General features: G+C 36.5%; 2 protein-coding genes across 9 annotated transcripts; one reads left to right on the top strand and one right to left on the bottom strand.

Annotated features, from left to right (window-relative positions):
• Positions 1 to 2,274: 2,274 nt before the first annotated feature.
• On the bottom strand, positions 2,275 to 25,472 carry LOC124184678 (centrosomal protein of 135 kDa). Of its 5 annotated transcripts, none has more exons than XM_046574668.1 (20): positions 25,348 to 25,472; positions 24,977 to 25,170; positions 23,665 to 23,965; positions 22,996 to 23,228; positions 22,378 to 22,555; positions 22,125 to 22,291; positions 21,858 to 22,053; positions 21,069 to 21,229; positions 20,859 to 20,960; positions 20,331 to 20,585; positions 20,153 to 20,248; positions 19,674 to 19,903; positions 19,348 to 19,558; positions 19,127 to 19,242; positions 5,361 to 5,640; positions 5,084 to 5,281; positions 4,454 to 4,630; positions 4,122 to 4,324; positions 3,777 to 3,908; positions 2,275 to 2,410 (listed from the first exon to the last, which is right to left on the bottom strand). In XM_046574668.1, exons 2-20 carry the CDS (start codon positions 25,157 to 25,159, stop codon positions 2,356 to 2,358), a joined length of 3,474 nt encoding a protein of 1,157 aa, XP_046430624.1. In that variant the 5' UTR covers positions 25,160 to 25,170; positions 25,348 to 25,472; the 3' UTR covers positions 2,275 to 2,355. The 5 variants fall into 5 exon arrangements, with proteins under 5 accessions (XP_046430624.1, XP_046430623.1, XP_046430622.1 ...); XM_046574667.1 differs by lacking the exon at positions 2,275 to 2,410 and adding an exon at positions 3,418 to 3,605 and having other exon boundaries at positions 23,059 to 23,228; XM_046574666.1 differs by lacking the exon at positions 2,275 to 2,410 and adding an exon at positions 3,419 to 3,605.
• LOC124184683 lies at positions 10,250 to 19,077 on the top strand. 4 transcript variants are annotated; one of them, XM_046574681.1, is made up of 5 exons: positions 10,250 to 10,443; positions 16,845 to 17,019; positions 17,134 to 17,327; positions 17,440 to 17,783; positions 17,884 to 19,076. In XM_046574681.1, the coding sequence occupies exons 2-5, from the start codon at positions 16,849 to 16,851 to the stop codon at positions 18,597 to 18,599; spliced, it is 1,425 nt and encodes a 474-aa protein (XP_046430637.1). In that variant the 5' UTR covers positions 10,250 to 10,443; positions 16,845 to 16,848; the 3' UTR covers positions 18,600 to 19,076. The 4 variants fall into 4 exon arrangements, with proteins under 4 accessions (XP_046430637.1, XP_046430636.1, XP_046430638.1 ...); XM_046574680.1 differs by lacking the exon at positions 10,250 to 10,443 and adding an exon at positions 10,607 to 10,690 and having other exon boundaries at positions 17,884 to 19,077; XM_046574682.1 differs by lacking the exon at positions 10,250 to 10,443 and adding an exon at positions 15,249 to 15,730.

Here is a 25,472-nt window from a genome sequence, read left to right as displayed (position 1 = left end):
TTTAGGCTCGGTCGATTGAACTGTGAGCGAAGATGTCTTCTGACTAGTACCTAACTTGAGAGGAGAACAAATGTTGTGTACTTTTCCAATGACAGTGTTCCTGCTACAAGTTTCTTCCAATTGGTTATCTGCCATGAGTGAAATGTCACGTGAAGGACTGCAACACAAAGTATCTGTCGAAGTTCCGGTCTTCAATTGGTATGAGGCAAATTTGTCACAGTCAGTAGTAGACAATTCACTCGTACAGTATGACAATTCGTTCATAGTTTTATTATCTTCAGTCTGCGTTTTACAGGTGTGGATATTTTGCTTTGTAGGTTCATAATTTTTTGAAGTAGAGCTAAGTGCCTTGCTTCTAGTAGCTTGCTTCCGTTTCATCGCCTCATTCATTGCAGATAATTGCATTTCTAAGCTGCAGGTGTGTTCTTTTAATTCAGTTAACATTCGTATAAATTCTGGTCTTGTTAAATCAGATGCTGTCAGGATACTTCTGGTGTTTTGTTTCGATAGTATGGAATCCCTTCTGTCTTCAAAGTTGGTATTGGTAGTAGTTGGATATTCTGATATTTGTGAAAAACTAACTGAACTAGTTCCAACACATGCACTTCTAAATCGTTTACTAGGATTGGGAACATTTTCCTTCTCTTGGCTGAACCGCGGAGTATAATTATTGTTCACAAACGAGGTATCCTTTGGCTCAAACATTTTTGCTTCATCCGAAGTATTTGTAGATCTTACACGAACAGATGAGTTTCCATTAGACCCCAATTTGCTTAATGTTGACATTTCTTCTGTTCGAAATCCTTGGGTAGTTGTACCATTATGCAATATCGCGACATTTTTTCTGATTTCAGCTGATTTTTCCGTTGCGTTTCCATGTGCAGTTAGTCTGTCAATTTCAGGGTATTGCCGCTCACATGAGACATTTTTAAAATAATCTAATTCTAACGTTGGATGCCTTGGACTACAAGACACGTCTTTAGCAGTAAACTTTCGCTCTGAACAAGAAGATATCTCATTTGGACTAGAATAAGGTCTTAAACTTGGGTTAGCAAATGTATTGCCAATAGAGAGTTTAGAAAAGTCATGTTTAGATGGAAATTCTTGGTCTGTTTCTTCTGTTGTGTTTATCGATATTCTAGGTATAGGTGAATTATTACTTAAAACCGAGGGCAATGTACTATTATTATTTGCTGATATAGTACCATCATCTGCAAATGAACAGCTTTTACATGAGCAAACTATAGATAGTTCTGCTTGCAAAGCCATATCTTTGCATAAATCAGTACAAGACGAGCGGTTGGTTGAAATTTTTGTTGATTCATGCTGCGTCCCTTGACTTGTATTCGTAACTTGTTTCAAAGACTGTGTTAACATGCAACTCTCAGTTTCTAAATTCTCGATTTTCTGTTTTATTCTTTCAGACAGATTTCCGTCGATTGCTCGTTTATTATTCTTAACGCATGATTTTAATTCCGAAGTTCTATTTAGCTTTTCCTCACTGTTTACCAATAAATTGGTCGTTGAGTTAAAAAACTCCAACGGATTTGTCGACGTTTCTTGCTCCATTGTTCCTCTCTGTTGTGTATCGGCAATCCCAATTATACTTAAATCATCGGCATGGTTAATCCCAGTTGAATCTGGATTGGATAACAAATGACCTTCTAGGCAGTCACTCGCTTTAATCAGATTTCCACTACAGTTATTGGCGTTGGCTATACCTGCACTAGTATCTTCAAATTGGACGCTTCTGTTTTGATTGCTTTCTTGTACATCCATAATAGTTTGGATAGCAGTAACCCTCTTCCTAATTGCTTCCGTGGCCACTTGATTTGTTGCGGGAATTCCAATAAGATTTTCATCAGTTGGTGATTCTCTGGTCTGTATGTTAACGTCTTGAATATTTTTTTCACTTCCAGTTTGTATTTTGACACATTTTGTTTTCGCTTGTTCAGTTTCTTTCGAAGCAGCCTGATATTGATCGCTTTTTGTATCAAGATACGAAGGTTTGCTATCGCTGATTGAATGCTTGACAATATTATCCAAAATGGCTGTGATTTCTACTATTTGCATGCCTTTATCTTTCTGCTCAGTCTTGGTATCCAATATTGGTTTCAAAATTATATTAATACAGGGTACATCCTCGGTTTCTTGCGTTTTATAATCGTTGATCACTCTGCTGTTACTCACGAGATGATTACACAACGAATTAGACGATGCAGAGTTGTGCGAGGGATTTGTGTTAAACCTATTTGTTCGCTGAGCATCTTTCTTCAGACTTGGTCTACCGTGACAGCTTTCCGTCAATTCTTCTGATATTCTATGGCTACCAATCAAGGCATATTAGATCAAGCTTTATATAACTACATTGAGATCTACATTCAAACTCTCTGGCGTTGAATTTAGTGACCTGTAAACAATAAGCAACAATAATATTTAGCATGAATTCGGAGCTAACGTAAGAATGTCGGAAATTGTTATTATATTAAATTGACACGCTTTGCTATCAACTTTAAACTTTTCTTTCTTCTACACGAAATAAAAGGTCCACACTTTCGTCCAGTATCTATTGAGTTTGAAAGCTCAAGTTTAATTTGATCAAACTACCATTGAGTAAAGTTCAACATATATTCAAAATGCCGTATATTACATAAAAATGTTAAGTCGAGTGTAGATGACGGGACAGTGATACCTCATTTATCTTTGCTATCGACCAGTTTCAGATGAATGAAAAGTGAGTCGTCCATCTTGACCCCAACATCAGTTACAGATTTTTTTTAATTAATTGAGTGATGAGATATGAGTTCAAATAATACAAAATGTATTTAACAATGGCAAACTATTTTTACAAGTTCAAAGCTACATTACTCAACAAAGAACAAGCGAAAAAAATCAAAAAAAAAAAAAACAGATATGATAAGATATGACTACACTGACAAATCTGAATTACAATAAACATTGTTATCAAAAGAACTTTTAGTTCACGACCACTATGAATCAATTACATTCACAATAAAAAGAACAGCCGCCAGAAGTGAAATGCGTAAATTTATAAATATTGAACAAAAGTTTTCTTATGAGTTCAAATTCACAGTTCTAGGGCGCATTGAGGGTGGAACATGTGGACTGGGAACAGCATAAGCTGGTGGCGACGCATGCCGAGAATTGTTGGTCCTTTCAAGATTTATCATTCCAGTACCATCGGATGATCGATTCTTAATGCAGGAACAGTTTGGGAGTGCATTATAAGGTTTTTTGAGCCAGTCAGCATTCCTGGCAGATTCAATATATTATGACTTGATTTATGAAATTTGATCAATAGTCTGAACGCAGATACAGAGATACGGATTTGCCGAATGCAGTAAAAATTTGCAGTCGATTGTTTGAATCTTCCCTGCGCAAAATTGTTATTGAGTACAGTAAAATATTGCGCGTGAAAAAGGGGACGAAAAAGATCTACCGTTCAACGGTAAAACATCTACCTGGGTGCCGGAATCTTCCACTGATTAACAGTCTTAGGGTCTGGGCGTGGGGCAGGAGTAGGACCTTTGAAAGCAGTACACGGAGGACAAGTTTGTTTCTCAGAACTACTCGGAGAACTCGTTCTACATCACAGGGTAGATTTTTCATTCGTATTAGCATTCTTATGATAATATAAAACGGCAGTAGTATTAAATCAAAAATTTTTTTCAACAGGCCAACAGTATGCGTGAAAATCTTGTTGTAGCAAGTATTAAAATTTATTAAAAACAAGGAATAATTTTTATCTACGTTACCTCCTACTTTCTTCTTCTTTTCTTGCTCTATCAAATCTTTCATTAGTCATCTGACGACGTAACTCACTTATCTGCTTACTGTATTCGGCAGCTTGGTTTTGATATCTCCTTAGCTCAGATGTTTCTGTGTGCCTGTAATTCAGATACAAAATATACTGAAATTTACAAGTACACAATTTTTAGCAAATTGTAGCTACGAATTTTGAGTCTTCTATTATACGGCAGATTTAATTAAAAACTTGTCATGAAACGAGCGGAAGATCACCATCGAGTAATGTTTAAAAAGTAAATTTTATCAAATTGAACACGTGTAAAATATTTTGGTTATATTATCAAATGATTTACAATTTATTTTGGAGATCACTGATCTTCTGCTTAAGCCTGGCCATTTCGCTTTGAAGTTCCTGATTCGTTGTCTGATTGTTCAAGGATTCTTGTCTTGCTTGATTCAACATTGCTTCCAGTCTATCAACAGCTGCGTTATCTCTACTCATCTGATCTTGCACGATGTTTTGCTCGGCTTTCAATCTCGCAAGTTGGGATTCGCACTAAAAAATAAATTGATACATGCCGATGCTTATGAAATTATACTTAAAAATACTATTGGTTAATTTTCAAACTATACCCTACGATATCAACTGATTCTTGTCATCGAGTGTGTGCAAAAAAAATCCTACCTGCGCTCTCATTGCTTCTTTGTCAACGAGCTGTACCTCAAGAGATTCTTTTTGTTGATCTAATTTAACGCAAAGGTCCCTAACTGCATTAAGATCACTTTCGGCCCGCCGTCTCTGTTCACTTTCTTGATGCAGCTGCGTTTCCATACTGGCAACATTTTGCGTTAGCTCTGCAATCTGGAATACAAAAAATTCACCACAATTCTATAAAATTTGATGAATACGAGAATACATTGATTCCTTGTTGGCTTATCGATTCATTTCAAGTCTAAAAATATATTTCCCGTCCAGTGAAAGTATATTAACTAGATTATCTAAATTCTATTGACAAAATTGTTCAAACTACGGACAAGTTTAATTCCTAGATAGAATAATATATTTATTTTATGTTACAAGTAAGATATTCCAAGAGCATTTATTAAAAAAAGTGCAAAATAACTTGTGTTATTCCGCTAGACGCTTGATTATTTTAGTTATCATGTAAAATCTTCTTGCTTCTCAAATTAGCATCATATTTACCTACTCTCTTCCGCTGTTTTAAACGGTAATTATGTACCATCACGGGAACCTCTAAAAATTACCTTGACAAATAGGATACCAGACATATTCAGTCAGTTGAAAAAAAGATACCTGAGTTTCATAGCCCCTTATCAGACAATCTCGATCAGCGATCTGCCTTTCCAGATCAAGCAAACGATCCTGCGCAGTCTGAAGAGCACCTCTGGCTTCTGCAGCCTCAGATTCTAAACTTTGATTATTAGTTTCCAAGACTGTAGCTTCCAAGCTCAAACTTCTAAAATGGTTCAGCATTTCAGATCTTTCATTTTCCTGCAAGCCATTTAATCGAATTAGAGCTTAAATTTACAATAATGAATAAAAAAATTTACAGTAAAAATATAGATCCTACCTTCCTATTTAACAGTTCTTCTGCTCGACGAACCTCAGTGACGTAAGTTTGCAGTTGACGTTTTAAATCATGAGATTCCGCCCTAGATGCTTCTAATTCTCGCTGGAGATTGCGACATTCGCAAGTTACGGCTGCCAGGTCATCTTGAATCCGTGAATTTTCCCGAATTGCATTTTCTCGGTCCATTGACGTTGACGCCAATTGACGCTGAAGATTGTTTATCTCCACCTCCATTGTACGCAACTGTCGCTCCTGCTCGGCAGTTTGGTCCACGCATATTCTGTAAATTAATTTTTTTTTTTTTTTTCAAATAAACACCGTAAAAGATCGTTCCGAAATGACGGAAGCCGTTACGCGTTTTGATCTCAACTTTTTTTACTTTCCTATTAAAATAATCTCTTCATACATAAATTCGCATTTAGTAACATTGTGATGTGCGATAACAATAATAAATGTGTACGTATACGCACCAAGACTATTGTAGAATGTTCGGAGGTGTAACAATTTGAGTATCTTATTATATACAGGCGAGAGAAAGTCTCAGTCTCGGATAAATTACGTGATGAATTCTATATTGATTGCATGATTCAGATAAGAATGACAACATCGCGATGCGATTTGGAGTAGGAAAAGAAAAAGTAAACGAGCGTTTTTCCTGTTCACCATTCTTCCAAGAATTTTTAAGATCTTTCGTAAATATTTAAACGTCATGAATAATTTATCTGAGGGCAAAAGGGAAAATCAATTCTACGAATCGCAAAATTTCATCACATCGCTGCATGAAAACCAATGCGTTTCATAATTCGTATAAGAAATTACGATAGCTAGTTATCATAAAATCTTCGTGAACCAGCCATCTAGAATGAGTCAAATTCGATCCGTGAATCAAACGAATTAATATTCCGCACGTTTCCACGGGGGATAAACCCCGGTAAATATTCGTTGCAAGTTAACGCAGTTAAGAAATAGTTTATGAAATTGGTCAAGAATTACTATGTCCTGCATGCGGCACGATGCAGTAAGTATTATAAGTCTACACACATATATATATACACACACACCCATGTACCAATACACGCGATTAATCGACGCATCCAAGCCAATTAAGATTCACCCTCGACAATAAAAAGAATATTACTTAACAATCGCGGGTAAACGACGTTTCAAATGATTGACCAGACTTATTACGATTCGTGATACGTGGTGTGAGTGCGTAATGTTTCGCATGATGCAAACACCTCTTTCTCTCTTTCTCTCTGAAAACGATAAGGAGGACAAGGCCGGTTGTACGTCCGTACCTAGAAGAAGGTTTCGTACAACCGTTTCGAAGAATTAATTGTAACACTTTTGCAGTAACACTGAGGAATTTTAATCTTAAAATATATGAAGGTAGTTTTCTAAAAAAAAATAAAAATAATAATAATAACTAACTGACTAATCTTATTCCCAAATAAACCACCTTTCTGTAATAATAACTTTATTTCTGTACAAAATCGTGTACTCTGATGCTTCTAATTTGTTAAATATCCTTCAGACAATCGACTCTTTGCAAATGACGCAATTTGTCGATAGATAAATACTGAATAAATGGAGCCCGCGATTTATTTTTTTTTTTTTTGTTTTTATTTTTCAACCGCGAAAACACCGGTTGCCGACTGTTATAAAGTCGAGTTGGTCGATTATGCGAGGAGATATTGCGTAATCGGTAAATCGATTGTGCGAGTGTGTATGTATAGTAAACGGGCAGTGATGAAGAAAGAAATAAAACCAGCTGTCCCGCACAAAGACGACTACTTTCACTTGCCGTGTGGTTCGAGCTGATCGTGCAGCCTCTTTGGTACCTTAACGTTATACATATACCGCACATCCAAGGTACAACGAAAGTGAAAATCCTATGCGGACGAAGACGAAAATCAGTTACCATAAGCAAATATCAGGCACATGCAGTCGGCAGCTTAGCTATTAATCAATCGGTTCGATTACACGTAAGCGTAAAATAATACAGAATATGCATACAGGCGTAAGGCTCGATGTGTACAATCTGAAACCAAGGTAATACAAGCCGGAAGTTCGTTCGGATATTAAATATTCAAATTATAGTTACGATGTACGGTTTTATTGATTGCCACGGATATATTATAGGGTCGACAAATTCACTATAATTCGCCAAGCAAACGTATCCTAATTAACCCGATAACTGATTAGATGTGATTAATCAACGGGATTTAATCAACGCTTAATTTCCATAAATATTATTGGAGAAATTAAGTAGATACTGTGCAAGTGGATTTGATAAAAGTCCACGACACGTCGACCATCACAACACACCGTGCATTATACGTACTTTCGAAAATGAGATTTTATTATGTATTTATGCCGAAAAGTCATTAGGGGTGTACAGTCCATGGTATATTATATTTATAGAAATGCGTTTTGCAAAGTTTGTCAATGCGAAATGCATTACAGTCACGTATCACAGAATGTGATCGAGAAGTTCACACGCAGCCCATTTAAGAGTAATACAGACGCGTTACAAGTCGAGGGGAAATAAAAGTTCTCGCACGGATTTTTTCGACCACAAAATTTTGTAATGCGGATCACGTATTCGTCCTTTCCACATATTCTACACACACAAACTATTTTCATGGTCGCGGGTTATTCAGGGTCATACTCAATTCTCCCTGCATTCCACACGGGTTTCAAGAAGTTTGTTCTTCATATTCGTCGCTTAAAGCTTATTCGAAGAATACCAAATACGCAGGTTCGCGATGAGCATAATTAAATGAAATTCCATAAATTTTCATTCCACAACCCGAAATACGTAAGTCAGGGTTGTTTACGAAGACGAATCTTCAAGTCACGTATCTCGATACAGGCGCGCATAGAATTTTTACAAATAATCTTCCCGATCGTCGACAAACACACCGAAAAAACAAACGTAAAAGTGAAGAAGAAAGAAAAAAAGAAAAAATACTAGAGCAAATTGCCCGACTTCTATAGATGATATTTACTCCCAGTTTCTTCAGCAGCATCTTGTCTCTTGAAATCATACACCTTGGATGTGCAATAAATGAGCAACGATTCTACAGCAGAGATATTATCCCACCGTATAGGTAGGTGTACAGTATAATTCCACACAGTCGGATAAAACTTTTCCTCGGTACTTCAGCAACGTACAAGGATCAACGATCGAGCCAAGATAGCGAGATGAACCTCTTAGTACGATCGAGTAGAAAAGCTGTTTCCTAGTCTCCGAAGGTGTATGTCTTTGAAGCTTGGTACACACGTGAGCAAAGATATGGAAATGAGTGTAGTCGGAGTTCGTGATGCAACATCACCGACTTCAGGATAGAACTGCTGCTGGTACTGAATAGAGAAAATGCACAACATCTTCTCTCCGCAGTATCTCGCATCAATCAGCCTGGCACTGCAGCCATAAGGTGCAGGGGCGATGCACTCGACAATGAACCTAGACGTCAAGACGTAGGTATGTGCAATATACGCGCAACCGAACTTATACGGTTCCTGCTGGAGAGTTTTGTCTGACCTCAAGTTGAAAAGCTCTCTAATAATGTCCATAAACATGGTATACAATGAAACCGAGGACCCGGACGCGGGAAAATCCCTCAAACGTCGGCTCGTTGAGCTGATCTCATTGTAAACGAATTAAAAAAAAAACGTCATAAATTATATTACAGGTATGTATGTGGTGCAAGAAGAAGTTGCGTCATTGCGGGATAACCATACAGGTAAAGCCCCAATCCGCACCCTGGCGTCACAAAGCGAATGAATGAACGAATGAATGAATACATGAGCTGGCAAGTAAGTCCGTTCTTGGTGGACGAGATTGACTATTTTCATCGGTCCCGTTACGAGATCGAACACCCTCAGGGGCACTAATGAAATTACGCAATTCAACAAGGCCTCGGCGATCATCAAACCTCTGATGGAACCATGAATATTGAATCTTTTTTTTATTACGCTATACTGAATCTGACTTACCGCTTTCTCGGTTCAAATATAAATCTTTCATATAGTAGTAAAACCTGATATAAATTCAATTTGATTGGTAGATGATTGGTAAAAACCTAGGACGTGTCAAGCTTTTATTTATTACAGGTATATATTCATTTGATCAACCAACTATTCAATTTTCGTATCCAGCAAAACAACAGACTTTTACCCATCATATTTGCCTGCAGACAAAGTCTCAAACCGCACGACACTTTTGTATTTCTCTACCATATTCAGTTTCGTTGTATAAAAGAAAAAAAAAAAAAAAAAGAACCATTTCGAACAGTTAATTGAAGGGGATTTCCAACAGCTCGAAATTCCTACAAGTTTCTTCAACTGCGGAACAAACTCTGTTGCAGGCAGTTGATCGAAACCTCGAATAAACATGATGATGCTGCAGCTAAAAACCGTCGCGTCCGCGAACGAAAGTGAAGTTTCTATATACGAGGACGCGTGACGGTTTTACCCCCATCGCGATTCAGTTTCGGAGCTTCGTTCTCGCGGAGTTAGGTAACGAACGGCCTTATACTACACGGTAAGGAATACAGAGTCGTACAACAAGCTCTACAGAAGACAGGCTTAGGAACGAAGTCAGATCCGAAGCCAGTCTTTGAGCTAAACTCCTGCCGTCACCCGGCGACTACTCGTCGGAGACACACGTGCGTCTCTTTCTTACGATAAAAGCCGCTACGCAGGACAACGTTTTCGTCTAGCCGTAGCACCGTAGCTTCGAAACAAATTAATTTAAAAAATTAACCGTCAAATTTCTCAATTTCTCACTTTCAAAAGCACTGTAACTACAAACATTGACCCATACGGTGTATAAAATATAATATAATATTTATATATATAAATATATATATATATCTAATAAATATATATGTATAAACGTGTTATATAAAATACGAAATTTTTAATCGCTGCAGTGGTTTATTATAAATGTGAGCACAAGTTACCGTAGTATAGAGGTGAAAATTGAACTTCGTAATGTGATTTAAATACAGTGGTCGGTGTGGTAAAGATTTGGAATATACGATATAACGCGTATTATACCGGAATCAACGAATAGGTGAGAAATTAACGATCTATGGACAGAATTTATCGTGTGCAATATTTCAACTTGGTTCGAGGCATGTTATAGCCTTTTAGTGTCTACAATGATCATTAGTGCGTATACGTATACGTTAAAAAGATGCAGCTTCCTAGAGCGAGGTTGTTGTTTTTTTTCCCTCTTGAATCCATACCGTTCAAGGAAAAGTTCACCGATCTCTGGAGAGCGTCATGAAACGTAGAAAGAAGAGGAAAAGGAAAAAATAGTCATATGCAAATTCAGATTCCAATAATAAGAATAATAATGAGTTAGAGAATTAAGATGAGCAACTTTATTGCGCGTTATTATACATACGCGAATTGCTCGGCAACATCGACTAATCGAGACTTTTGATCGAGAACTGGAAACCTTACGTTTAAATACATACATCGAGAGATTTGGGATTCGAGAATTGCTTCGCGGTGTCGTTAATTCGGTTTCACTTTCGGTTTCACGTGGTCAATTTTACGGCAGCTGTTTTTAGCAGCCTTTATTAAGGTTTGATAATATTTTGAATTAGCATTTTATAAAATATCTTGCGTATACGGGATTGTCGTAAGACATATAATAGAAAAAAAAATTTACGCTTGTTAATTGCAACGCTTGCAAATATCAAGAAGCGAGGCACACTCAAAATATAATTCAACTTTCTTTAAATAAGTTTTCATTCGAACTGTACGACGGTTTAGTAAACTTATTATGAGATATCAGAAATTTTGCAAGCAACAAACGATCGTTTTTTATTTTTATTTCATTTGTTGCAATGGATAAACAGCCATAAAGGCGCACCAACAGCACTTAAACAAAGGTAACCAAAATCGAAATTTAATATGACAAGTCAGAGTTCGAATCAATTTACTTCGGATGAGTTTTAATCTTCACTTGGTTACAGACGCGGCCAGAGAATTTTATCGCCGCGATTAATATACATGTTAAAATAAATATTTGGTAAAACAATTTTGACGAAAGAAAGATTCAACGATTTGCAATTTCTTGGGTAACATAATCGCTCGAATCTATTCGAGTAGTAGCGGCAGTAGGATATAATAAATTAACTGCCCGTGTAATTCCGTGTTTTCTGCAGATCGTCGAACCTCGAGAAATTTTACGTTTCACAGTACAGACAGAAATGTTGAGAGACGATGCCGAGATTACGAATTAACGATCAATCCACGCAAGAGGGCAATCAGTTTCAATCATCTTTTTGCCAGTCGCGGTTCATAACCTGCCGTGAAGTTGGCCGTATCTCAAATCAATTTATTATAAATACGATTGCCGGTGATTAATTTAAACGTTATATACACGCTGTGAACACTCTGTAACGATAATTGAATATATACATTCCAAGAATAGTATAAATCCATTTATACAATAAAGAATTATGTGTTTATATTGAAACGATACGCCTCAAGAAACACAAAGAAGCTTTCTTTGTCACTGTAGTCATCAATATCCCGAGGCTCTGAAGTTAGTAAAGTTAAAATCAGGAAATATGAGGGAAAAATGTTTAATGCGCAATATTAAAACTGACTTTCACGGAGTTGGTTTTGCAAAATATGAGTATATTTTATCTATCATAGTTTACGAAATTTTCAGACATTCCTAAAGCTGCGATGTAACGATTTTTTTTTAAACATGAATCGTTACAATAACATTACTAACTTCAATATGACGATGATTAATTTTTTCTTTATATTTTCAACTCATTCCTCCTTCAGCATTACCATGGAAAATGAAGGGTAAAAGCGACTGAGAAATTCATCAATTCACAAATTTTACTGAGAAGGTTGATTAAAATCCAAATATGTACGCGTAACAAGTAATGCGTAAATTATTCCAAAATACAAGAATTACTCCAGAGACTCGAGGAAGTTTCAAATAAAAATCAAAACTAAAAACGAGCGATAGAATAATTGTTTTGTCAACGAAGCGTACCTAAGCCGCATGTCATCGCCGCATGGCAGGCAGCAATAAGGACACATGGGGTAACAGGTCTCCATGATGTTGGCAGCAAGTCGTCGTGACAGATCATTTATGGAAGAATTTAAGCATCTAGATTTTTAGAATTGACCGATAAAGAATAGGATTTTTATTTTTTTTTTTTTTTTGTTTTTGTTTTTCACTTTCTAATTACAAACCGAATACTCGACAATACATTGCGTATCATCCGTTCATACCAACAATTTTTAATCAACTGCCGATCAAATCTGCGACGCATTTATTGTAGCCAACGAGACGTTGTCGCGGTGAAAAAATAAAAATCTACCGTCAACTGTCGGTGGCAACAGTTGTTTTATTTCGTTTATTTTTCATTTCAATTCTCTCCAACTCTCGCTGCCGCTGAGCTTCAAAAAAAAAAAAAAAAATTTCAAACGTAAAAACTGGCGTGAAATAGCTACGTATTCGATCTAGAAAAGTCACGAAATGAGAAATCTCGGACGAGAAACGTTTGATTTGTGAATGTATATATAAATATTATTAAATAATTGTACACCTACAGGAATACGAGTATTAGTTGTAACGAAATTTTTCATTAAAAAATACGTTCCGTTTCGTGTTCTTTCACAGTTAATAACAGAGTAATTTTCCCCGTAAAATGCTTCTTTTTATTACATATCATAGCGATAGTTGTATCCAATAAGAGAATCTAATCTAATCTTCCGTAACTAATCGAAGAAAAACTCCCCACGCGTCTCAGCTTTCGGATTAATTTTCCCATCAAAGAGATCTCGACAACCGTACAAACACATCGCGAAGTGTTTGTTTATACATATACCTATGTAAAACGTTGTGTATAACCGTGGTAACCGTGAACTTGATCTCGTTAGAATTCAAAGCGAAATTTTTCACCCAACGTTTTAACCGTGACCGTTTCAAGAACTGTTTTGTATGCACGTCGAGGAAATCTCCTTGTTTCGAAAGCTGCATCTTTGTATACAAAAGACACGCGACGAATAAGCCAGAAAACTCGTGGTCTAAAAAACGAACCGAGAACTAAACGTAAAATACCATAATTTCCCACCGAGTTCTTGTCGCCTTGCATCCTTAACGACGTGTGCATTTTTAAACGGGAGAAAATAATTTTATATTTTATTTTTTATACATATATATCGATAGACTGAACACGTAGGTGAGAATGAGAAAGAGAGCTTGCTAAAATGTGAAAGCAATTTGAAACACCACGCTGCATTTCATGCAGCGAATTCGATATAACAAGTATTAAATTCAAACTGTGTATAACTGGGCAAAGATTAGGTATTTGAAATAACTGTTAAAACATAAGGTGTATATACAACGTAATATTTACTCGAAAAATTATGATAACTTCACCAAGTAACCGTACTCTCACTTTTTCTACATTCCCCACGATCATTGCGTCCGCCTTATGCCCACGTAGTCGTTTCGCACACAGTGCGTGATTTAAGGCAAAGATTATATCTTGCGTGACGAGTTACGTGAACTTGAGAACTATGAAAACTCTGCTCGCACGCTGAATAATACCCATAGTTGCTTATTTAATCATTATTCGTTGACGCGTTTTTTTCTTTTTTTGTCGTCTCAATTTTTCCCATTGTTTCGTAACATTATGACGATTGCTCGCTCGTGTTAGTTTCATTCCATTCCAAGTTTTTTTTTTTTTTCACACTAGTTATAGACTCGCAGTGCGAATTACGTACCTTTTCTATAGTCATTAACTCGGGCACGTCGAGTAATAACTGTATGCAATTAATAAATGTACACCCATTATACATGTATAAAATTTACTTCGTAAATTTCTAAAGCTTATTACAGCTAATACAGGTATGCGTGTATAATACGTATAAGTTTATTCAAAATTCGAAAAGTAAACCTGTAACGCGTTTCGATGCGTGTTATACGTGCGTCTAAATTCCGAATTAGATATAAAGATACCGCAAGCAAGATTATTAAATGTATCAATGTAAATCGTCTACCTGTCTTCGTTTACTTTCTTATCTGAAACTACTTGTGTTATACTCGTGAGCAACAAGAACTGCACACCCCAAAAATTGTGAAATATTTTTTTCCACAAGCAAACACGATTCGGGCGATTTTTAAAATCCGATCTTCGTTAAGATCCGCTCACTCGCAAACTGTGAATAAAAATGAGAAACTTTTTTCTACATGGGAAAAATCCCAAGAATCCGGGAATTCTACGTTTGCCGCAATAGAGACCCAGTCGAATGAAATGCCCGAAGCGAGTTTCAGAAACTACATAACAATTTCGGACACACTTGCACTTTCACTGCTTACACGATGGTGGTCATGGCCGTCCCGAGTGCAAGAGCAAAATGTAGATTGCTTAATTCGGGCGCGTCGTTTAACGTTGCTGCACCGCGTTGGAAAGTGATAAGGTTTAATTTCGAAAAATATCGGATAACTCGACTTCCCCCCAAAAAAATTGAAAGGATCCGCGAAGCTCGAGATCGTATCTGCATGGGTGATTTATCGCGCATCGAGAGTGATGAACCCTAAAATCGCGAGCTAATGTACGCAACAACGACGAGTTTGGGGGTTTTTATCGTTATGTTTTTTGTTTCTCGGTTATTTCGGTCTCTCGGATACAAGCGTGTGTGCGTACAAGCCTTTACCACACGGCCGTGATCCTCGCGACCTTCGTGGTTCGCGGCAAGGCCTAAAAGTGCGAAGTTCCTCCGTGCCAATTTAAAAATTCCGAGGTGTTTAAATCCGGATGAATAAGCGCCGACATTTTCTTCGTTATTAAATTTATTTCTTTATTCTGTAATATTTGATAAATGGGATTTTTCGTTAGTTTCATAATCCTGAAACCTGATCGTTTCTTTTATTCGTGATATTGTTACTAAGTAGGCAGAATCGTAGGTGTTATTTGGAAATACAGTATTTAGCATTTTACGATAACTTTGAATTAGAACGTGACGTTTATAGCCACGTGTCGTTTCGTCGAATCTCCCACATGTTTCCAAAGTGATTGTTATAGTCTGAAAATCTATCGTTTATAAGATAGTCCAAAGAATTCTAAATGGGAATGTAAAAACAGTTTAACACTCGATATTAAAGTTCTTGAAAGGATTTTACATCGATGTTCTATTATCGGTTCAAAGACTGATAACCGAGATGAAAAATGAGAAGGGGTAGACATATAAATAACAGTAGCGAGACAAGTTGTGACTTCGTTCTTTGCGCACGATTAAACAAACCGACAGAATCGCGGATACGACTATCCGAGTTCAAGCAGTTCAAACCACTAGAAAGCAGACTTTAACTCGTAAGTCAAACTTATTATCGTATGCACGAAGAATGGCCAACAAATAAAACAGGTGAATATTTGCACGGCAAGTTCAAAAAAAGCCTTCGAGAGAAGAGTAAAAAAAAAAATCTATACCTCTTATGACAAAATTTCCGGACAAGGAATGAAGTTGACTGAAAGAATGAAAGGAGTAGACGTAAAAGAAGTAAAAATGTGATAATAAAATCGTTGATATTCGCGCGTCGTAATTCGGAGCCACGTGGTGGTATTCTTCGCAATGCCCTTGCCATGGAGAAACAGTGAAAGTATCCGGTATCATTTTATTCAAACTTCGAGTGCTTTTCTGTATCCGTATATATAAACCGGACACGGACACCTGTAAAACAATGTTGTCGGTATCACACGAACGTCTTCAATTCCACGTCCAGTTTGCTAGACTCGAAGCCAAATCGCATGCGTTTGTCGACAAGCGTTTCTCGCGTGCATTACTCGTGCCGTACATACAATGTGTGTAAGTCGTGTAAGTGCGCGAGTAAAATGAAATCAAGAGTCTTGAATCGTCGGCTTTACAACCATGTTCAAAACGCCTTAGCGTCTCGCCCACGACGGGTCTCGTTTACACGCGGAACAAAATTCAAACGGGTTTCAAAAGCTTTATTCTACGGGGAAAAAAAAGTACGAGTGAAAAAATAAATTTCAAAAAGGTTGATAAAAAAAGTCGATATGAATCGAGGATGATCAGCGAATGGTCAGATATAATCGTGAGTGAATAATCAGCCAAATATTCGGATAAATCTTAGTACTAATTGTTGTTAACTAATAATCTCTATCGGGGGTGATCGCCGTATTTGATGTTTTGTGGATATCAGTTTAAACGTGCAAGATTCACAATCGGATAACTAAAAGGCATTTGAACAAACGAGAAAGTCGCGAATCCTCAATTTTAACTCAACTAATAGAACTCTCAGAAATTTCTGACTGAAACTATTTGCCAAAATTGAGAGTGACGCACTTGAATAGAAGCTGCAGTAGTCATCAAAAACGCTACTAGAGTTAAAAATCGAAACATTTTCAAGCGTAAATGCATCAATGTAACTTGAATGACTTGGTAAAAACTTCTTTTAAATTTCAGCACTATGCGGAATCTACTGGCAAAATTATTGTGGCTAACTCTGATTGTTGGAGGAAGAGCAGCTATAGTTCCACCACCATGGGCAAACCCTTCCACCAATCCTTGCGCCGCTCAGCCTCGTGGATGGCAGCTGCTTTACTGGCCAGCGGATGGAAAATGTTACAAAATATTTCAGGTACGTACAGATAACAAGCCTAGGCCGAACTTGAATATATTGATTTTAAGAAGAACATGATCACGACCTTGAACTAGTTTTGTGAATTTATTAAAATACCCGCACTTGTAACAGATCGGGGCACCTTGTCCGCAAACAATGGAACTGAGCCCAGCAGCTGAAGGAGGAGGTACGGTTGCGGAATGTAGATGCCCTCCAGGTACAGCGCAATCTCCTAGAGATACGCTATGTCATTCGATATTCACAAGGGGACCTTGCCCAGTGGGGCAATATTTTTCACCTGTTCCAGAAGTTAGCGGTAAACCAAGGTACGAGAATAAATAATAATAGTCTAATTCAGAGTACTTGATTAATATACTATTCAGCTGCTTTAGAATGAGATGATATCCTAATGCCTGATTATTAAATCATTTTCACAAGTTCAAAGCCAAGATGGGGTGTGTGTCAAGAGTTAGAATCCTGTCCCGAACAAAGCGAGGTATATTGGCCAAGAGATGGTAAATGCTATCCAAAGTTGAGCCGAGGTCCCTGTCCAAGAGGAGAGCTTCTCGTCATGGGAAAAAATAATTTACCCGAATGTTCGTGCACCTCTGAAGGTGAACTGGGCAGGTATCATTGGCCCGGTGAAGGCGGAGGCTGTCACGAACACTACACGAAAGGTCCGTGTACGGAAATTGGGGAATTATTCCTGCCAGGAGGACTGTGCGGCTGCCATAACGGGCTTCCGCACTATCACGAAGAGTCAAATATGTGTTATCAATTAGGTAATCGACAAAAGCACCAATTAATATTCTACACAAATTCGTAGATTCACGTTTCTACGTTTACCGAAATTACCATAACTTGTTGACGTGTTAATTTAAGGTGGACTAGGACCGTGTTCAAACGGCCATCACTTCATCGTAACGACAACGGATCAACAAGATCATCCGGAGGAAATTCGGGCAAAGTGTGTCTGCAAACCAGGTCATGTTCTCTACAAAAATGGTTTATGTTATAGAATTCACACAAGAGGACCTTGCGATAATGGTGAAATGTTATTAAACGAAACAACTTGTATCCCTGTGCCATGCAAAAGAGGGAGGCTTTATTTCCCGCAGGAAAAAACCTGTTACAAAATTGGTTCCAAGGGACCGTGTCCCAACGGTCAAATAGTTTTGTACGATTACAACGTGCGACCCTCTCTAGACGGAATAAGTTACAACGGGGTTTGTGGATGTACAAAAGCTTTGAAAGAATCTGGTAAATGTTCGGAGGATGTGGAAGAAAATTGCAGAAACACACCTGGCATGGCTGTGATTAATAAAACTTGTTACAAATTGTACACCCGAGGACCTTGCGCTGAGGGTGAATGGCTAGTTGCTCAACGAACAGCCAAAGCCGATTTCTGGCAAACAACGGAAGGAGAGGAGAGACCCAGAGCGAGATGTGAATGCAGACCTGGATATAAACGGGTTACAGACAGCATCGAAGTTTCTGAAGTTGAGAGTAATAGTTTAATTTCACCAGGTGGTTGTCAGCCACCAGCGGTCAGTCTGGCAAGATTTCTCAATAAACAAATCAAATCAATTGACTTTTGAAACGATACTATACGCTAATGACTCCTAGAATTAAGCTAGTCTACAAAAGATAGTGAAACATTGAATGCTTAATTAATTTTTACACGTATAAGTATGTTAGACACAGAGCTTTAATATGGTTGAATGAATTGTGATAATAGGCATTGCTAGGTAGCCTAATAAGCGACAATCTAGCTAACCAGAAATAGAAGTATATTAAAACGACGAGAGATGTTTGTTATATTATCTCTGTCGAGAAGAAAAAACAAACAGGAAAGAACTGCAACAATATTCTCTATACTTTCAGAATTGTCGAGTCTAGTAATGTCACTAAATAACCATGTTATTTCACGTCAACGTAATCGGATAAGGACTCTTATTTATTTGATAACTAACGAGCATTTTGAACTTTGTAAATACGTAGTTATAAGTTTTAAATATGCTATTAAATAATTTTTTTTTTTGCATAGATATCGTATTCCTTAAAATTGATATTTATTTTTTTTTTTTGTCTTTTTTCCCTGTAAATAAAGACTGAATTTACTCACTGATATTTTTGATGGAAATCTGTGACCTGTTGCTCCAGTCCATTGGCCTGTTGTTCTTTGAACCTAACTTCACGTTCCAGTGCAGCTATCCTCTCTGTTTTTTCATCCAGATTCATCTTCAAATTATATAATAAAAAATAAAAAATAACACCAAAGAAGAAATTTCATGAGCCGAAGCCTTACGACGTCGATATCTAATCGATAAATATAAAGGTAATTACCAATAATTGATCTTTTTCTTGATCCAACTGCGCCAAGTTCGACCGCAACATGTTGCACTCCTGTTTCAACTCCTTGACTTGATTATCGAGTTGCATTTGCTGCTGTTCTACATTTCTTTTATGATCTAGCATTTTGCTCAATTCTGTTTCTGATTGACCAAGTTGCCCCTGAACATCGCCAAGAGCCTGGTCAGTTTGCTCCTGCAATGCTCTACGAAAATAAAGGCATCAATAAAAAAGATTTTAAATCCATCCATCACTGCATTATTACTATTATTATTATTATTATTATTATTATTATTATTATTATTGCTATCAGAGAATACCTGAGCTGGAAGTACTGAGTACGTTGAGTTGACAGTTCTTCTTTAGTCCGCCTTAATTCTTGTTTTAAATCTTCCAACTGATCTTCCAAGCCATTTATTGTTGCACGTCGAGTGCCTTGAGAAAGCATTAGATCCTGTCTTTCTGTTTCTAACTGCTTCAGTCGTGTCTCTGCTTCCGACAGATTTTCCCTCAATCTACGCTGCTCAGATGTATGAGCGTCTACTGCTATCTATTCGAATGATATTGAAACATCCATTCACGAATAACATTGCATTCTCACAACTCTTACTAACGGAGCATGCATTACTTTCTACTTTTTATCTTACGTCAACTGGGGAGTAAATTGAAATGTTAGGAAAAAAGTATGTCCTAGGAAAATCTGTGATGCCAGGTAAATGTCACAAAATTTTTAATGAACTATGTAAACCAACAAGGAACATCAGAAATAGTTATTAGTAACCTAGGTTTCAAGTTTTACCTTAAGTCGTTCGCGCAAAGCATCGCGTTCTTCCACCAATCGATCAACGTCCGCTCTTGCTGTATCCCTTTCACGTTCTAATCGCTCTACCACGGCCTAAAACAATGATTTCAAAGTTTAATGACCGAAGTTCGTTATAAATTTAAAAAAACAAAAGAGGGAATAAATGTAAAAGGACCTTGGTTGAACTCGCATCACCACGAGAGGGGGGAGATGCTGTTGAACAATTACAAGAGCCGGCTGGCCTACAAGGACTGTACGGACTGCAAGGAACGCACGGCCTCCGTTGCTGGGTTTTCGAGGTCTGCAGCCTCGCTTCCAAATTGAACTTCTCACGATCCAAGGCTTTATTTTCTCGCTGAAGTTCAGCCATAGCTTGTTCCTTCTCGTTTAGCTGACGCCTTAGTTCGCAAGCCTGAGTCCACAAGTCAGCCTATTGTGTAATTTGTAAATTTGAAGATTAACAACCGCTTCCATCATATCAAATGCAAGTTTATGAAAAGATAATTATTTCACAAGTCTCATTTTATACTGGGAATTTGTACATACAGATTTACTCTGTGCTTAATCAGATACATGTATGTAAAAGTATTTTTGGATTTTGATTAGTGTGACATTCGATTTTTGGATTCTTCCTTTCTTCGTATCAATACAACAGATATAGTAAATAAATAATCGCACCGAATTATGGAAAATACTTTCTTACATTATCTCCATTTGATAGGGAGTTAAACTCTTGTCTGAATTTGTTGTATTCATTTCGATAATAGTCCCTTTCAATTTCCAGTCGTTCTATCGTTTTCTTCAACTGCAAAATTGGAACAATTTTTCATGAAAATGAGCAGAAATAATATATTCTTTACACTTTGATGATTCGATTTTCGTTGAATAAGAAAAAAAAAACAAAAAAACTTACGGAATTGATTATAGAGTCCTTCTCGTTTTCTATTTTCTGATTTTCAAAAGCCTGCATTCCATTTGATACAGGGTCCACAACATCCTTAGTAACTTCATCCTCTTTGTGACCATTCACATTTTGTGTGGTCACTGTGGGTGACGTAGATCTAGTTTTGGCTGCTACAGAAATAAAATACTAATTAGGATTTTTAGGTACGAGTTACCGTGCGCTTTGGGTAAATATTAGCAATTTATTCGTAATTCGCAAAATTACCCGTTCTTTTCTTTAGTACTTTCTTTCCTTTATTTTTATCATTCTTTTCCCCCTTTTCTTTGTTCTTTTCCCCTTTTTCTTTATTCTTTTCCCCATTTTCTTTATTCTTTTCCCTATCATCCCCACCGCCACCACCACCAACATGTGAATACATTTGATCTTTTAAGATGTTGTTAGAAGATTCCAAATTAGCAATTTCTTGTCTTTGGCTTGCACAACTTTTGGTAAGACGCTCTATCGTGTCATTTAAATCTTTTTCTGTAATATTAATATGTGATTTCAATGTACAAAAGCGTATTAAATTTCTTTCACTGCTCCCACACGACATGGCAAATTGCTGTATCAGCTACAATCATAAATTCGTTTGAATTTCAAATTATTGTCTCATCTAATCATCCACCAACACCTTGCTGACACATCAGCGAAATTTGTTAGACATTTGACTTACAAGCAAAATTCCTTATTAACCAAAATCCCTTTATATACCGATTACTTGCGCTTTAATATTGATTGATTAAATTCTCGAAAATTTACCTAGAATTGTCAATTGATTTATCCTATCGGTCATCTGTTTTTTTTCATCTAAAGTAGACTCCAACACACGTTGGATGTTCCGTTTTTCTATTTTGCAACCCTCTAAATCTGCTCTTAATTCTTGCGCTTCTCTACGTTCGACGGTTAACTCACTTTCCAGCACATGGACTTGCGTCATAAGGTCTTCAATTTTTTCCTGCAGAATAAAACAATATAGCAAACTTTATATCCGAATTTACAGTCATAAATTGTATCGCTATATCTCACCTGTAATCTGCATACTCTCTTGTTATTCTCTTGCACAGCACTGTTACAATCTGCCTCTACAGCTAGTGCAATGTGATCAATGTCTCTTAGCTCTTTTTCAAGTTCCTCATTTCTTTCAGCTAATTTCAAGGCTCTAGACATAGCTTCGTGCTGTTTAGCCATTGAATCTGTACCAGTCAATAAAAACAAAGACAATAAATATGATTACATTGGGCTTTTCAGTTCGAAAAATTGTCAAAGAACAAATTTTTACCCTTTAACTTTTCTTCTAAGTCTTGCTTTGCACGTTCTAAAACCTTCAGATCGCCACCATCTCCGTAGTGAGTTTTGTCGAATTTTTTACAAAAGCAATCTTTAGTTAATGCAGACAAGGGACGACCACCATCTAACATTTTCTTCAAACGCATTATTTCCTTTTCCTTTGTGGCTAGCTACAAAAATCGTTGGAATTTTCGGTTTCAGAGTTTGCAATAGACGCTATCACAGGATTTTATTAAGTTTATGCTTTTTTGTGGAGCTCTAGCTAATAACACAAGAATCCATAAATTTTTAATTTTTTCACCAGCTTTGTTAGGTTGATTCATGGATGTGTAAATGTTGTTTTAGTTGTATGAAAAATGCTTCATGATTCCATTTAAATAAAATAGTCATACGATTTCAAAGTATAAGACTCTTTAAACTCACATTTTGCCAAGTAAGTTTTCAGCGACGTTGCTTACTTTATCTCTGTATAAAATGTAACTATCTCAAAGTCAAGAAACATGCATAAAAATTCTCAGCGTGATAAGATAATATTTAAATGACAATTACAATATAAGTATTTCAAGGAAGAATCCAAAACCCATGCAAATTTTCAATGAGACCGTTGTACCTGTAATTTGAGTGTATGTATCTGCTCATTTTGTATCGAGAGATCACCTTTGAGTTTGGTTACCTCACGATTTAAACAGTTCATTCTGTGGTCTGCCATTTCCAATAAATCAAAAACGTGTGGTTCAACGTGTCTCGAACTGGGTAATGTGGTTGAACTGCTTCCTGTTCTTGGCAAAGGATCTGCCTCTAGCGTCGGCCGTCGCAGCGGATAGCAAGCTCGTTTTTTGGTAGCTGTAAAGCATAATTTTTATGAACACTTTGCATTAATCTATGCTTTCTAAAAGGACTTCATTATTTTTTATGGCTTTTGAGTAATCCAGAAACAGTAAGTTATTAGCAGCGTTTAGTAGCTCTGTGTGAACAATTTCTTTCTTGTCTAATATTATGCAGTGTATTATACTCATAAATGAAAATGAAGTTTGGATTAATTTTCTTTTTCCCCACCAAATTTTTCCAGTTTATGGCAATGGTTTTGAACCCCACCTAAATCACTCATTAGACAAGTCAAAACATGAGCAAATTTTTTGACAATTTGATCAACTTGTTTGGAGAGAATTCCTCTTCTACATTATTAAGTGTTTCTTACTTGTATCATTTTGTGCTGACTTTAAAATGGACACAAATCAAACACCAGTGAACATGAATAGTAAAGAAAAAATGTTATTACCAAGATTAGTGTTGCTTATTACAGGCTTACAACATTTGCCTTGTAATTCGAGAATTTTAGCACTTTTTCCAGCTGATTCGGCCTCGAGATCTTTAATTTTTTTATTGTTTCGAGACGATACTAACTGAAGATCGCTATTGTCGATTTCTAACTTGCGTACTTGCTTTTTCAACTCCTTGATTTGCTTCTGATGGCTTTCATTTGTGTCGAGCAATTTCAGGTGTAGCTCGTTACATTCCTGTACTAGCCTCGCGTTGTCACATTTGTAGGGCTCAGTTGCCAGTTGAAGCTGACTACATGCCTGATAAGCGAAAATATGAAAATCAATAGATAAGCAACAAATTGAGAACCAATCAGCGAGGCGTTACAAATCAAAAGTTACAAAATGTTGCCCCAATGATAGTGAACACGAATAAAAAAACATCCTTACTGTGTAATAGAAATTCGTTTAAGCAAATTTGAATAACACAAGTTAAAATAACAACAATTTCAAAATAGGGTTTATGATTAGAATGATCAAAATCATTAAACGCTAATATTTCTAATCCAATTTTAATAGTTTTTATACTTATTTTATTCATTGGTAGAAATATTTAATGATCACTTAAAAGAAAATTTACAAACAATCATCTCCAGAATGACTAGAGTTTAATGATTTTTAATCTTTTGAAATAATTTTGAAACCTTAGATAGTGATATTCAATTTTGCTTGGATTCATTTCTACTTATTAGTACAGACATTGCTTGATTCGAGTCACTGACTGAGATTTTTTTATAATTCTTCTGCTTTTCAAAGATTTGATTCAGACGATCCAGCTGATTCATCAGTAAGAATGTAGTATAGAAATTTTAATTCAGTTATAAGCAAACAAGCATTAGTTGATGTATAGAATTTTCAAAGTTATTCTTTTTAAGACGTAACAATTTATTGGTTATTCAGTTAAAAATGTCTACATTCCTACGACAAATACAGTATAAGAAATGACAATTAGAAAATATAGAACCATACATTACAGGTAATTGTACAATAAAGTTAAGCTTTTTTGAGACCATTAATTCTTCTGGAAGTGATTTATCCAAATACACAAGCGTAAACTTACCACTTGTTACGATCACCTCATGTGCCAAACATTAAACAAATTATAAATCAAATATTGAGTTGCGATTTTTTCTTAATCATAATGCTCCTTTTTTTTATAGGTAGCATAAAAACAGTAGAAGCAAAGTGAGCATTGGTAAGTGGATTTATAAGTACAAAATAATAGTAGATGCATTAGTATATCGTAATAGTGGTTCACGAAGAAAATCTTACCTCTATGTTATCTTGAGCAACTGACTTGAAGTGTTTGAGACTGTCAGTTGTCTGAATAAGATCTGCCAATAACTTTTCAATCAGAGGCAAAGCATCCAATGATAATGCCTGCCGATAACCTAATCGATCCAAGTGTTTTCTCACTATCCGATACCTTTCAGCCAAGTTATAATCTTCCTCCATTGTTTAATTTACTAAAAAATAACAAGAACTTAAAGTTTATAAGACTTCCACTAAACTCAGACTACTAGTTGTCTATAAATTTTTTGTAAAGAATCTCGTTCGTTCGTTACGATAAAGCGAGCGAGCGTTTGGACAGTCACTATTCACTATTCACGTGTAAAATGAATTATCAGTCCATTTCAAGTTACCTAATTAGCAACGTTGAACTCAAGTACTTTTATTGTTTACAAACGCATAGTTGACAGCCACATTGCTCCAGCGAAATACAAATATAAACATAACATACTTGCGCGGCCATGTTTGAGTGATGTTG

This window comes from Neodiprion fabricii, chromosome 6 (genome assembly GCF_021155785.1).
Source record: "Neodiprion fabricii isolate iyNeoFabr1 chromosome 6, iyNeoFabr1.1, whole genome shotgun sequence".
Classification (NCBI taxonomy): Eukaryota; Metazoa; Arthropoda; class Insecta; order Hymenoptera; family Diprionidae; genus Neodiprion; species Neodiprion fabricii.
Note: the sequence above shows the minus strand (reverse complement) of the source record. Positions and strands in the feature narration are given on the sequence as shown.

Coding starts and splice junctions, on each gene's coding strand:
- LOC124184678 (XM_046574666.1), bottom strand. CDS start 25,159: ATGGAGGAAGATTATAACTTGGCTGAAAGGTATCGGATAGTGAGAAAA. Junction 20,586..20,858: donor CCCTATCAAATGGAGATAAT/GTAAGAAAGTAT, acceptor ATTACACAATAG/GCTGACTTGTGGACTCAGGC. Junction 19,559..19,673: donor ACTCAGTACTTCCAGCTCAG/GTATTCTCTGAT, acceptor TTATTTTCGTAG/AGCATTGCAGGAGCAAACTG.
- LOC124184683 (XM_046574680.1), top strand. CDS start 10,656: ATGAAACGTAGAAAGAAGAGGAAAAGGAAAAAATA. Junction 10,691..16,844: donor AAGAGGAAAAGGAAAAAATA/GTCATATGCAAA, acceptor TTTAAATTTCAG/CACTATGCGGAATCTACTGG. Junction 17,020..17,133: donor AATGTTACAAAATATTTCAG/GTACGTACAGAT, acceptor CACTTGTAACAG/ATCGGGGCACCTTGTCCGCA.